The following is a 14957-nucleotide window of genomic DNA, read 5'->3' on the forward strand; positions in this document are numbered from 1 at the left end:
CTTTATCTTCTTTGAGGTCCCCTTTTAAATACTGAAACATGGTCATAAGCACTCCCCTCAGCCTTATTTTCCCAATGCTTGGACAAGACCATCTCTCTCAGCCTTTCCTTACACCACAGGCTACCCAGTCCTTCACTCACCTTTGTGGCCCTTCTCTGGAAAAAAAAACAAAACACATGGCTTAGGCCAAACCTGAAAACTCTGAAGATCACAGGTGTCAAAAAGTGCCAGCAAACACTGACAACCCAAGACACAGATCTGCCTTGGCTGTGCCTCTAAACTGCTGAGCATTGATTGATGGAACTGAACATGAGCAGCTTGTGCCCAGGCAGCCAAGAAGCCAACAGCATCCTGGCCTGTACCAGCAATAGTGTGGCAGCAGGGCCAGGGCAGTGAGCATCCCCCTGCATTGGGCACTGGTGAGGATGCACCTTGAATCCTGTGTTCAGTTCTGGGCCTCTCACTACAAGAGAGACATTGAGGGGCTGGAGGGGGCCCAGAGAAAGGCAACAGAGCTGGTGAAGGGTCTGGAGCACAAATGTGATGGGGAATGGCTGAGGGACCTGGAGGGTTTAGTCTGGAGAAGGCTCAGGGAGGACCTTATCGCCTTCTACAACTGCCTGAAAGGAGGTTGTAGTGAGGTGGGGTCAGTCTCTCCTCCAAGTAATAAGTGGTAAAACAAGAGTAAATGGCCTCAAGCTGCACCATGGGAAGTTTAGATTGGATATTAGGAAACATTTCTTCACAGAGAGGGTGATCAGGCATTGGAACAGGCTGCCCTGGGCAGCGGTAGAATCACCATCAGTGGTTAGATTGTTCCCGTGCAGATGAGCCCCCCTCAGTGCCATGGTTTAGTGGTGGATTCGGGCAGTCCTGGGGTAATGGTTGGACTTAATGATCTTAAAGGTCTTTTCCAACCTGGCTGATTCTGTGATTCACTGAGATGCTAGCACAGGACACCTGGGGCTGTGTCAGCGGGTGACGGTCAAGCCGCAGCCCGGCATAACGGCCTGCCCCCGCCGCCAGCCGAGGGACCCACCGCGGGTCCGGTACACTCAGAGCCCTGCCGACACCGGCCCCGCCTCTTCTCCTACCGGCCCCTCCCAACCCGCTCGCTCCTCCCGGTGAGGGGAGGGTGCTGTGATACCAGTGCCGCTGGCCCCGCCTCTATCCGCTGTCCCGTCCGCGCCGGCCGGCACTTCCCCCCCGCGCGGAGCCGCCGCCATGAAGTGTCACTACGAGGTGCTGGGAGTGAAGCGCGACGCCGCCGAGGAGGATCTGAAGCGGGCGTACCGCCGGCTGGCGCTGCGCTGGCACCCGGGTACGGCCGCGATGCTCTCCCGCAGGCCCCAGGGGAAGGCCCGGCCTGCCCCGGCCTCGCTTGCCGCCGGCTGCTGGGGGAGAGGCCCCTTCTCCTCGCGGGTGGCTGCGGTCGTTTGTGCCCGTCGTGTGGCGGGGCCTGCGGGAGCCGGGCCGGGCGGCGTGTGGGTATTCGCTGTCGGTAAGCTGCTGCCGGGCCTTGAGTTCACAGTGTCGCTGTATTTTTTTATAGATAAAAACCTCGAGAACGCGGAGGAAGCGGCAGAGCAGTTCAAGTTAATCCAGGCAGCGTACGACGTCCTCAGCGACCCCCAGGAAAGAGCCTGGTGAGCAGTGCTTCGGCTTGGAGGAGCCGCTTTCATTCTGTCTGGGACAGGACTTTGGTTCTCGCTGGGCCGTGTGGCATGCCAGCACGTGCCTCTGGGGCAGGAGCAGGGCTTTGAGTCAGGCTTGGGTTGAGAGCCGTACAGCCCATCGGGGAGGCACAGCCCCCCCCACCAGTGCACACCTCGATGGGAAGGTACAGCCGCCCCCATGCACACCTCGATGGGGAGGCACAGCGCCGCCCATGCACACCTCGATGGGGAGGCACAGCGCCCCCCATGCACACCTCGATGGGGAGGCACAGCGCCCCCCATGGACACCTCGGTGTGGAGGCACAGCTCCCCCCCCCCCATGCATACCTCGTTGGGGAGGCACAGCCACCCTATACACACCTCGTTGGGGAGGTGCACCCACCTCCATACACACCTCGTTGGAGAGGCAGAGAGCACAGCCTCATGCCCACGCTGGGCTTAGTGTTCTGCATGGTAGTTTTGGGCTGAGCGCTGTGGAGGGTTGTGGGGGATACAGACCCTGTTGGCCTGTTTCTCTTCCCCAGAGCAGGAGGCAGCCTGCTTGTTGGCATAGGTCTCCCTCTGATCACAGTCCTGCCAGACTTGTGGTGGAAAGAACCAGCACAGTACTAAGTACGTACAGGTGTTTAGGGTGCTGTTGATTGCTGTAGATGGTAAACCTTAATGGCACCATAGTGTCGTGTTTCTGTAACAGTCCTGACTTGAAACTCACACACATCTTAAGAAATCACTGCTTTACATGTTCTGTGTATCTTGTTTTTCAAATGGGCTAAAGCATCGACCAGATTGTGTACCAAAAATGCCTGTACTAAGTTTGTCCTCCCTGAAAGGACTGTTTTTCATTTTTTATATGGAATTTTTATGTGCTAATGTATGATTCAGAGTTTTGGTTGTTTTTTTGTGTAAGTATGGGATGAGTTAAATAATGTCCTTCCCATTTCTGAAAGTTGATTGAAGCATCTTGCACATATGTGTTTGCTAGCTCCCCGTTAAGAAATTGCTGCTATTGAAGATGCAGATAAAGTGATAGTAAGTAAGCTAAAAGTCGGGAGAGAATTTTAACTGAGCCTATCTTTTTTTTGCTCTGAAGACTTTGGGTATGACACACAAATTAAAAACACTGGACTAAGCTGTAAATTGGGGTGATACATGTCTTGCTCGAGTTTGCCAGCACTACGGAATGTTCTGTGTCTTTACATCCTTGAATCTTTCATCCTGTGAATTTTTTGCCAGGTATGATAATCACAGGGAGGCTTTGTTGAGAGGAGGAGTTGATGGAGACTATCAAGACGATAGTTTAGATCTGCTGCGCTACTTCACTGTTAGCTGTTACTCTGGCTATGGAGATGATGAGAAGGTAATGAATTAATAAATCTTTAATGAATCAATTTGAATTTAATGAAAAGTGTTGGCATTTGCTTCACATTGAAGAGCTGTGTGTGGAATTGTTGAGCCCAGGTAGTAATAATGTTTACAATCTTTGCAAGACAGACTTATGCTGGATGCTTAGGGAAGCTTTAATTCTTGCTTATTGTCCCAACAGTTACTTAGTCATGATTTCCAGCTATACCATACAACTACAGAGTGTATGTATATTATTTATGTCATATAGGGAAGCATTGTAATGCTTTGTAGTACCATCTGTTTATTCAGTAATGCCTTCAACAAGCTAGAATACTGCAAACTGGGACACACACACATCAAAAAAGCCCAAAAACACCAAAAAACCCAAATAAAAAAAAAGGACAAAAAAACACCAAAGAAAGCAATAAGACAACAGTCCTTGGGGAAGGTGTGCTACCTATAATTGAATTGCTTGTTAGATTTTGAGATACTCATCGTAACTTCAGCTTCAGGTGATTAGAAAGACCTCTGCCAGAGAAAATCCTTATCTGTCTTTGTGTTACTATGTTAGAAGTGAGTTAGTAACATCTTAATTTAAAAAGAGGTAGGATACTTAATAGTGAATTTTATATTTGGAACTTCCTCAGAGCTTGATCCTGGTTAATCAGCAACTGATCAACATCTCCAGAATGCTGAAACATTTTTTTTCTGGCGGGGAAGAGGGAGGTATTAGATTTTAATACAGGTTCTAGATGTATGAGAGACTACAAAATGGAAATAAAAAGAATGTGAGAGAATGGGGACTTTGTTAATAGAAAGGTCATGTTATCTGGAACAAGTTCTTAGAAGGTCTTTACCCTGATTTTGAGAAGTGGTTGCAGAATAGTAGTATTGCTTTAAAATACACTAATGTGGCCGAGCATTTGTACACCTATTACTGAGCCATGCAAAATGAGTTGTGGGGTTTTTATTTTTCATTTCAGGGATTCTTTACAGTCTATCGAGAAGTTTTTGAAAAGATTGCAAAAGAAGAGGTGGAATATATGACCCGTGAAGATATTGAAGAGTTCCCTATGTTTGGCAATTCCCAAAGTGACTATGATACGGTAAGAGCAAGTGTAAATCTGAACTGAAAGTAGCACAGTTAAGTCATGACTTGTCGTACACTGAAATCAGAGGAAAGGATGCTGCTGGTCTCTGAGGTGAATACAAAACCATGTATCTGCTGTCTTTTCTACTACTGTAGATCAGTACTATAAAGGAAGTGCTTGTGTTCTGATTCATAATAATTAGATGAGCTAAAATAAGTATTTCCTGTTGGACTGTATTATTAACCAGGATTTTTGGGTAAGTTGTTAAGACAAACACTTCACAGGGCTATCAGCTATGCCAGTGAAACTTATGTGTAGTGCAAGGCCTATAAAACAAAAGAGCAAATGTTTTCTTTGCTTCCTGATGATAATAGTTGCCAGTGTTTCAGAGCAAGTTATGTTACAGAAAGGGATATTGAGACAATATTTTTTGTTTTAATAATACATAGTGTCCTGCCTCATTTAGGAAAACTGCATAGCACTTATTGCATAACACTGCCTTTAGCAAATGGCAGATGTGATGGCTGACCTGCAGTGTGAGCTCCCACAATCATGGTCTTTGTCATCTACAGTTATTCTGTAGTAAGATTTATTTTCCAAAATATTGCATGCTTTCCTCCGGGAAGCAAGAAAAGAAAATGTGTGTGGGACACTTGTCATCTGGTTTGCCAACTGTTTGTTGCATTCTGCTAGACTTCTTTTTTTTTTTTTTTTTTAAGTTTACTGGTATTCCTGTGTTGAAAATAAATAGTAAAATAGTAGCACTTTCCCCAGTGAATAACTGCACTTATCAGTGTACTCAGTTATTGTTTTTGGCTGCTACTTAACTCTTGTCACTTTTAGTTGCATGACTAATACGTATGAAATTTAAATTGATGCATACCTTAAATAAGTCACTTAAGTGGTATAAAACGTGGCTGTAGTTAGAAACAAAGTTACAAATCAAACTAAGAAGTGTCAGAATGGGTGTTTGAATGTCAAATAAAATTACAGGATGAGTTAGTAAATGGTAGTCTTTCCCAGAGAGAATATTTGTGTCTTTGAAACTGCAAAAATCTGTCTTTTAATTGAGTTCTCTTGAAACTGCTTGCTTTGAGGCCATTGTATAGATATGATTACAGACCCAAATAAGCTTTTATGCTTTGACACCTGTGTTGGTAACGTTATCCTGGAATCAGCTGTTGTGTGTGCTTTGAGGGTTTTTTGGGGTTTGCTGTTTTACCAAGAAGTTAGAAAAAAAAAGATTCATAGTGTATTTTATGTGAAATAGCACAGTTAAATGTGAAGGTCATTATCCCTGTTAAAGTGTATTCAGATAAAGACTTTACACTGTCAGAGGATTTGAGCATTGCAGTGCTCACTTCACTACTCAATGGGAGTATCATGGGAAAAGGAAAAAGAGTTTTAGAAGGGAGCCACAGAAACTCTATGGAGGCTTCAGAACCTGTGATGTGAATGCTCTCTGGCTCAGTCTACTGAGATAATTCACAAGAAACTTGAGAGGCAGCTTGATGAATGCCAGGTGGCCAGGGAAACTATTCTTAAGTCTGTGATATCTCAAGAATTCATGGGAAGAGACTTCTAATTGTAGTTGAAGAGACATCTAACTGTAGTTCAATTAGATGTAGGAACAAAAGTGATCAGTAGTAGCAGGCAAAACAAAATCCACTGAATAGTTCAGCAAGAGCTGCTGTACAGCTTCTGGAGAAATGTGCTTGTTTTTCAGGTAGCTGCTGAGGAGGAAGAAAGTCTTAGCTCAACAGCTGGTGGAGGGGAGAATGGTCCCTGTCATCAGTTGATGGCTGTGCGTCCTTTTGCACAGAAGATACCGCCTTCTGAAACAGAAATCTGAGATGGGGAGTCTAAGTCTCTCTTAGGTTATTGGATTAAATATAAATAGTTATTGGTTAATAACTGCCATGAACGTTTCCATGTAGGTAGACCATTAGAAATTAAATGACATATTGATAGTCCATTCTAATACCAATGGCAGGAGGAGAATAGGAGATACTAGAAGAAGAGATATTAAACTATTAGGCTAAATACTTCTGTGAGATATTCCAAATATAAACAGTAGTGCATATAGAAGTAAGTAGTAAAAAGGCAGCTTAATAGGTTAAGTAATATAAGAAGAGAATTTAGGCATATCTTTTTTCCTGAATATACAAAATGTAGAAGGTTAATAATTGTTTGCAGAGGAACAGAGAAGAAACGATAATTATTATGCCATTTAATTAATCTGTAATTTAACTTATGAATAGTAAAAGGAAGGAAAATAAGGGAAGAAAATAATTTCTTTTAATGTGAGATTCTCTTAATCACATTTCTTTTAATGTGAGAAGTGGAGGGAGTCACTTTAATCTGTGGTCATATAATTTGCTAACAAAACAAGAGTATGCGCATCTTCGCATAGCCCCTTGTTAAACTGTGCAAGTCATGGCTCCATGCTATTGTGTGCACCAACAGCTTGCATGGATTAATAAAAGAAATACTAAAGTCAGGAAAGAAAAAATCATCAGGGGCTATCAATTTCTGTCTTGCTCTGGAAGCAGAGAGAATATACAGGGAAGAGGTAGCATTATGTACATGTATTTGTTTTATTGTGCTGATCATTGGCTGCTGTTGGAAATGTATGGCTGACCTTTGGTAATTTATATTAAATTACATATAATGTAATACAAATTATTCTTAGGGTTCTTATGCATTACGTGCATATGCCTGCTTGTGGACAGCATATCTGATTATGGTTGTGCTTTTCAGTTTGAGAGGAAAAGCACAGCTAAATAACTGTCAGCTAAATAATTAATGTCAGCATGATCCAATCCTGCAAGGGAATATTCTTTAGAAGTTGTAATTTGGAATAGTTTAGACAAGGCTGTTGATATGGCATGGTTTGAAATTTTAAGGATGCTAATAGAGTTTTCTCTGAACCTTCATGTGATATATGTATACTCTGAGCGAAAACTGTAGCCTGTATAGAAGACACAAGCTGCTACAAAAGTCCTGAATTGTTTGATACATTTTTTGTCCTACCTTCTCTTCTCCTCTCCCCCGTCCACCCAAATGACTTTTCTTGTTTGTTTCTTACAGGTAGTCCACCCTTTCTATGCATATTGGCAGAGTTTCTGTACTCAGAAGAACTTTGCTTGGAAAGAAGAGTATGACACACGACAAGCCTCAAACCGCTGGGAGAAACGAGCTATGGAGAAAGAGAACAAGAAAAAGAGAGATAAAGCCAGGAAAGAGAGGAACGAACTGATCCGTCAGCTAGTAGCCTTTATTCGTAAAAGGGATAAAAGAGTACAAGCTCATAGAAAACTTGTGGAAGAACAAAATGCAGAAAAAACTAGAAAATCAGAGGAATTTCGGAGGCAGCAGAAGCTCAAACAAGCCAAGTATGTAAATTTGAAACAAATCCTTTCCTTTAAACTTGGAGAAACTATCCATGATTATACCATATAGAGTTAGATTCTAATACTAGCTCCATTTGCTCTTTTGAACATCCTTGAAAATGTTGTATGTTAGTTTTGATCTCGGGTCTGAGCTTTTTAAAACTTGAGTGTCTCTGCATTGTACTGACATACAGAAATCTAACATAACCAGGGAATGAAAAACAGGTAACTGCCTGTAGTAGCACAGAATCTATGTTACTTACCTTGGAAAGTAAGGCTTAATAGTTACCATTATTCCTTTAAAGAAAAAAGGATGTATGGTTTGGAATGAGGGAGAATGAACAGGACTGTGACTTCCTGGACTTAGTCAGCTTCATCTACTTTAATGAAGAAAGTACCTGCTAAAAAAAAAGTGGGAAAATATCGCTTAGTTTTAATTTTTCTTTTAACCCCTTTCATTGAACTAAATGCATTTTTTAAAATGCTTTTATTTTTTCCAAAGTTACGTAACAGGAAGAAGGGATCTCTCAAATGTAAGCACAGTTTATTCTTCCAACTAGAAGAGCTTTTTGTGTGCAAATGGAAGAAGCATAAATTCTTAATGAGTGCACTTTAAAAATAATTGCATATTGATTAAAAATATATTTTTGTATATATATATATATATTTCTCCCTGCTATTCCCAAGGAAGAATGAAGCAGAGTGATACACTTACTGACAAATAGCTTGATAATTTGGAGTCCAGGAGCCAGCTGGAGCAAAGTTCAGCTGTACTGAGGTGTACTGATTGACAGCTTGGGCCACATGTATATTTGGAAAACTGTGCTGACACTTTCCTGCAGAGCAGAGCCAAGGAGTAATGCGCTTGTGGCTTTTGTGGGCCTGAACTACTTGTACCTTGCATCAGGTAAAAGCAGATGTACTGCTCTGAGGATTGAGCTGACTTCCATGCTGTTAGCCTGATACTGCCATACTGCATAACATTTCCTGCCTGAAATTCAAGCAAGACCGACCTACATCAGTGCCTTTTTACTTGTTGCGTAGATGTGCCCATTGACATCAAAAATTAACTGCTCAGATTTCCAGGCCCTACAGACAATTGTTTGCTCCACCATAATATGTTGAGGACTTTCCTCCTAAGATGCCAGAGAACAAGTTATATTTTAAATAATACTGTTTCTGTAATTACCACCTCATGAACACAATGTAAAAGTTAATATATTATTCTACTTAAAGGCTGGCTGAGCAATATAAAGAGCAAAGCTGGATAACTATGTCAGATCTGGAGAAGGAGTTGCAAGAGATGGAAGCACAATATGAAAAGGAATTTGGAGATGGATCAAATGATGAGGAGGAATTAGAAGAACAGGAGACAAAAGGCATCGAAGGTATGGGGTATCAGTGGCTGATCTATATTGAGTTATTGCAGCCTAAGTGTTGGCTTACTGCACTTACAGCCTCAGATTCACAGTTCTGACTAGGGCAACTCCCTGCCTTCAGCTGAGGTGTGCCAGGCTAGTGTCTGATGCTCTGGTGCCTTCCATGAGAAGGCATCAAGCTACAGCTGATAATTTATGCTAATGTATGATTTGGTAAGATGGTCTTGAACTGTCTGCATGTCAGTAATACAGAAAAAGTGGATGGTCAGTGTGGTGAATTTTCTGGAGCTTTAAGAGCAGCTTACTCAAAAATCGCTCATCTGACTTTGTCTCTCTGATCCTCACTGATCTCCTCAGATAAACTGAATGACGAAATTGAGGAAGCTGAATTTGTTGATGATCTGTACTGCCCTGCTTGTGACAAGTTGTTAAAAACTGAGAAAGCGTAAGTGCTTTTGGTTGGGGATTTGGGGGTGGGAGTGTTGGGTTTTAACAGTGCATTAATTTCACATAAGGGTCAGTGTTGTCTTTCCAGTAGAGACATTGTCAGGGAAGATTTTTCCATACTTAGTAGTGAAGGATAATGGGCCTGTTATTAATTTATATGTAAATATAACAGTGTTTGCTCAGAGCCATCTGCAGTAACAAACTGCTACTTCTCACAGCATGAAGAATCATGAAAAGTCAAAGAAGCATCGAGAGATGGTGGCACTGTTACGACAACAACTGGAAGAAGAAGGGAAATTTACTGTGTCTTTGGATGATGCTTGTGAAATACATACCAAAGAGGAAGAAACAGAAGACATGCCGAAGCAGAAGTACTTTAAATTGGTTTTAATTGTATAATGACTAACGATTTAGTAAGGCTTGGAGGCTCTCAGAGGGAGCTTCTTATGATTTATAGGTGTGCTGGAACTCACAGTATTGTGCAATTTAAAACATTTCGTAGCATCAGAGTTCCAGTAAAATGTCTGCATTAGTATGACTGGTTTGAAATATTGTAGAAAAATAGTCTAGTATTTTCTCTGCTTAAAGTTAGATGTGAAGGGAAAGTACCAATTGTTATTTTTCACAGAGGGGAACTGGCACAGGACCAGTGTTTAGTGATTTGGGACTCTTTTTGGTACGTTATGTCAGTTGAATGGTGGCGTAGAAACTGAGTGTGCCTAAAATTGGAATTGATGAAGTATGTTGCCCAACTTCATTTTTTGAATGGCCGAAGAATAATGCCAACTACCTAACTAGTACCTTCAAGTTAGAATAGATTAGTTAGGGTTGGAAAGGACCTTAAGATCATCAAATTCAGGCTGAGCAGAATAAATGTTTTACAAAATGCCATGAGCAGTTTAGGAGACCTGCTGTTTTAATTTCAGGCATGAATAACTTTCTGTTTGTGGCTACTGTCTACCTTATACCATGTTCAGAGGATAAGCAAAAGTGTAACTTGGTACCTTCTTAGAAACTGTACTTATTTGGAGCTTATTTTTGAAAAGAGCTAATTATAAATTATTTTTACAGGCTTTCAAAGAAGCAGAGGAAGAAACAGAAAACATTGGTGGTATGTAGTCATATGATATCCAGTAAAATTTACAGCCCAGTTATCTCCTAATTTAACTTTTGTCATGAAAAACAAGGAAATACTTGAAATTCTACATAAGTTGAAAAGCTGGTATAATGTATGTTTTGTTGATCTCTGATTAGGGAGGAATAACATATAGTTGGCATCCTACTGACACTCTAGTTTTTGGAATGAACACATCCATTCCACCTTCACTTGAGTTGTAAACATCAGTTAACACCAATCTGTTGTACTCCAGGATCTGAGTCTGCATGATATGGCAGATCTGTGCTGAAAGCAGCAGAGTGAAATTGGAGAACTGCAAGCTGTTTGAGGCTTGAGTGGCAGGAGTACCATAGTGAGCAAACTCTTGTCTTCCTTCCTCATGCTTGAGCCTTACCTCTTCTTACCTTACTCTTACTCCTTTTCTCTGCTTACTGCTTCTTACTCCTAGCCTTGCCCCCATGAGCTACTAGATCCTGCCTCTTCCATCCTTTCCTGAGATGATCTTTTGTCTTCCCCAACCTAACCCCTCTAACGTCCTATTATGTGTTCACCTTCTGTGTCCTCTCCCACACCATCATTATCCCTCATCCTTTAGAAACGTCCTGAGATTCTCAAGCAACTGCATTTTTCTTGTTCTCTTGGTCAGTATTGCACAGTCCAAATCAGTTTTGGCTTGACCTTCTTGTTTCTATCCAGGCTATTAGGCTGCTGCTCAACTCTTGCCTCCTCAGTTTGAAGTCCATGTCCTTTTGTCGCTGTAGAGGTTGCATAGAGGCACTGTGTTTTCCATCAGTTTGGTAATGAGATCTTGTGCAGTTCAAAGCTCAGACAGTAGGTGCCACTCTTACATAGCATGAGCTGGAATCTTGTGCTGAGAGTCTTCTGGAAAGATAACTTCCAGCATCTGCCAAGCTTTATGGAATGCTGGGAATTGCTATGTGTTTTGTTTTCTTTTCCTGAGGGTAGTTTAGCAATTTTTAATTTTTTTTATTAATTTTTTTTTTTAATCTGCAGGTAGCTGGGACTCTTCAAATGATGCTAGAGATGGTGGCTACATTAATGTAGTGCTTGGTCAAATTTGTTATCCTGCTTTTGGGAGCTGAGCTATTTTGTTTTAGACGTGCTCAGGGGTCAATCTTGTGCCAGACAACATGTATTGAGTCTACTCTGTCTTCTGGTATGTGGGAAAGGCTGCCACTGTTTCTGATGTTAAGGAGGGAAATGGAGTGTGTTTATCTAGCCTCAGTCAGGTCAGTTATTTTGCCTTAAGTCCTAACACAGGTTTCTGGCACAGAAAACTTTAGTCTAAATAACATTTTGCAAGGTTATAAGCAAAGACACTAACTTGTAATGTGAAGCGGCAGCCCAAACAGAATGACCCCTGTGTATAATTAAAAGCTACCTTCATTCTCCTCTTCTCTAGTTTTAGGGGCTGTTTTATTGGTGTTTCTTCCCGGCATCATAGGTGGTTTCATCTTTCAAAACATGAGAACTAAGGTTTTACCACTTACAGTCTCACTGAAAACACACAGTAAAATTAAGAGGGTCCATGGCTTTCTGTTCTCCCCACCCATGTTTGAGGTAAATAAGTATAATACTATATATATAATCACTAATGAGCTTAAAGTAGTTAATTTGCACGTCTTCTGTTTGGACAGACTTATGAGGACTCTCTTGATAAAAGTTCTGATGAAGAAACAGTTGAACAAAAGGAGGTGCACAATGTGGACAAGGACAGTGGCTCAGCAGAGGAGTTGGTAAATGATGGCCAAAGATGCGCTGTGTCAGAGGACGCAAGTGCTACAGAAGATGTCAGCCAAGTGGATGAAGCAAGAAGTGAAGCTAAAAGGTGTGCTGACTTGCAGTGTTGCAGTCAATGTATCACTGTCTAGTTTGATACTGTCAAACCAGTCCAGATTTACCCATCAATGTGAACGGGGGCTGCTCCACTAAATCAGAGCTGAATAAGTATGGTACTTAACAAGGAGTGCTAGGACCTGCTTTGAAAATGACATTTGACTGCAGATCCATGCCACATCACTTACAAGTAGCCAATGAATCACCTAACTGAACCTTGAGAATGATAACTGATTGTATAAATTAGTTTTATTTATTTTTTTGCTGGAAGCACTTGCTTTGTGTTGTGTGAAGGAAGAACAGGGGGAAGCAGCGGAGATGCTGATGATTGAAAACCATCAGAAGCTCTTAAATATTGATCTTTGTTTGAACCACTGATCTTGCTTTCTCTTTGTCTTGTCAGCAGTACTAAGCCCAAAGGGAAGAAAGCCAAGGAAGCAAAAAAGTCTGCTAAGGCATCTTCAGAGCACCCAACAACAGTATGTCAAACTATTTATGCTATTTAAAACTCGGTGGTCATATTATTACAAACAGGGTTGGTTTAGGTTGGTTGATTACTTCCAGCCCACAAATTTCTACTCCTAGTAGTTTTCTCCTCCTTGTAGAAGACAAGCTGCTTTTGTCCTTTCAGAGAAGAGTGGACTGTATTTCAGTTCTAAGAGAAGCTAAAGCTCTGTATCCAAGACAGTTCAAACCAAACAAACTAAATACCTGAAAACAGAACTGTTGTCATCAGGGAGGTGGTGTGATAGTACTATCTGTATCTTTCACAATATTGATGTTTCCCAGAAAGAGAAAAATCTTGTAATAACTACAGCTAAGACATACTAAATTCTCTATATCAGAGCCCAAGTATTGTGTCTATAGTCAGGTAACACAAAATGTATTCTCTATCTTAAATGATTCACAGGGTTTCTGTTTCTTGTGCTGGGTTCTATGTAGTACTCTTTGAAATTTCAAGAATTTACACTTGAGATCTAAAAAAAACCCCAAACATATTTAATTGTTAATCAGTGGAATGTCTGATAGAAACAACTTATTTGCATCTCATTGTCCAAGAGAAGCTGCATACAGCAAGTAGGTGTATTATGTTTATTACATCCTCCATCCAAATGTGAAGTTTTTACTTCTTTTTCCTCATTGCAGAATGAAGTTCCTATCCACTGTGTCACCTGCAACTGTGCATTTCCATCCCGAAATAAATTGTTTGAACACCTGAAAGCCACAGGACATGCAAAAGCCACACAAGCAGCAGCTGTAAATGGAGCTGTAAACACCAGAAACAAAAAAGAGAAACGTAAAACCAGATAGAACTTTGCTAAAGTGGCAGTCTACAGAATCATACATGAATGCTGTCCCGGAGCAGAGAGGTGAACATTGATTGTGTCTGGAGTTGAACGGAGAAGGCAAGTCCTAATTTTGGGGAAAAAAAAAAAAGGAAGATGAGACATAAAGAATAATATCTTGTGAAGAAACCTGTGCTTGTGTTTGGGTTCATCAGCCTTTCTTTAATGACTGCATCTGACTTGCCATCTCAGCAGCTTTTACAGTGGGGTTGGGGAAGCAGTAATTCAAATTGACTTTGTGTTCCTGTAGAGACATGCCCAGATAAAGTGCCCACACAGAGGGCTTATTATTTAACACTTGTGTTGCTGCTTTTCTTTAAAGAGGGCTTAGCTCAGGGTGAGCACAGCCAGCAGAAGGGCCTGTGCTGCTTTGGTCATCTTTCAAAGAGGAAATGTAGTGCAAGGTCCTACACCTGGGTCGGAGCAGTCCCAGGCACAGCTACAGGTTGGGCAGAGAAGAGATTCAGAGCAGCCCTGTGGAGAAGGACTTGGGGGTGTTGGTCGATGAGAAAATGAACATGAGCCAGCTTCAGTGTGCACTCACAGCCCAGAAACCAACTGTATCCTGGGCTGCATCAAGAGTGACCAGCAGGTCGAAGGAGGTGATCCTGCCCTTCTACTCTGCTCTTGTGAGACCTCACCTGGAGTATTATGTGCAGTTCTGGTGTCCTCAACATAAAAAGGACATGGAACTGTTGGAACAAGTCCAGAGAAGGCGCACGAGGATGATCAGGGGACTGCAGCACCTCCCGTATGAAGACAGGCTGAGAAAGTTGGGGCTATTCAGCCTGGAGAAGAGAAGGCTGCATGGAGACCTCATAGCATCCTTCCAGTATCTGAAGGGGGCCTACAGGGATGCTGGGGAGGTATTATTCATTAGGGACTGTAGTGACAGGACAAGGGGTAACAGGTTCAAACTTAAACAAGGGAAGTTTAGATTGGATATAAGGAAGAAATTCTTTACTGTTAGGGTGGTGAGGTACTGGAATGGGTTGCCCAGGGAGGTTGTGAATGCTCCATCCATGGCAGTGTTCAAGGCCAAGGTTGGACAGAGCCTTGGGTGACATGGTTTAGCGTCAGGTGTCCCTGCCCCTGGCAGTGAGTTTGGAGCTAGATGATCTTAAGGTCCTTTCCAACCCTGACTATTCTATGACTCTATGAAATGTCACCCCAACATGAGAAAACAGGCTTTTTTTCTGCCCTCCCCAAGGACAGGAGTACTTTCAAAGTACTTAATTACAATAAACATCAGATAAAAGGGAAAGAGTAAGATGTCTAAGCTGGTTAATCAGCTTTGACAATTCCTGT

General features: G+C 42.0%; 1 protein-coding gene across 2 annotated transcripts; it reads left to right on the forward strand.

Moving 5' to 3' along the window:
• The first annotated feature begins 1151 nt into the window (after positions 1-1151).
• DNAJC21 (DnaJ heat shock protein family (Hsp40) member C21) lies at positions 1152-13757 on the forward strand. Of its 2 annotated transcripts, none has more exons than XM_005152117.3 (12): positions 1152-1321; positions 1553-1646; positions 2910-3033; positions 4004-4126; positions 7202-7506; positions 8740-8891; positions 9240-9327; positions 9548-9700; positions 10401-10440; positions 12105-12295; positions 12707-12782; positions 13450-13757. In XM_005152117.3, exons 1-12 carry the CDS (start codon positions 1225-1227, stop codon positions 13612-13614), a joined length of 1608 nt encoding a protein of 535 aa, XP_005152174.1. In that variant the 5' UTR covers positions 1152-1224; the 3' UTR covers positions 13615-13757. The 2 variants fall into 2 exon arrangements, with proteins under 2 accessions (XP_005152174.1, XP_030907495.1); XM_031051635.2 differs by having other exon boundaries at positions 12710-12782.
• The last annotated feature ends 1200 nt before the right edge of the window (positions 13758-14957 follow it).

This window comes from Melopsittacus undulatus, chromosome Z (assembly GCF_012275295.1).
Source record: "Melopsittacus undulatus isolate bMelUnd1 chromosome Z, bMelUnd1.mat.Z, whole genome shotgun sequence".
NCBI classification, from domain to species: Eukaryota; Metazoa; Chordata; class Aves; order Psittaciformes; family Psittaculidae; genus Melopsittacus; species Melopsittacus undulatus.

Coding starts and splice junctions, on each gene's coding strand:
- DNAJC21 (XM_005152117.3), top strand. CDS start 1,225: ATGAAGTGTCACTACGAGGTGCTGGGAGTGAAGCGCGACGCCGCCGAG. Junction 4,127..7,201: donor CCCAAAGTGACTATGATACG/GTAAGAGCAAGT, acceptor TGTTTCTTACAG/GTAGTCCACCCTTTCTATGC. Junction 7,507..8,739: donor CAGAAGCTCAAACAAGCCAA/GTATGTAAATTT, acceptor TTCTACTTAAAG/GCTGGCTGAGCAATATAAAG.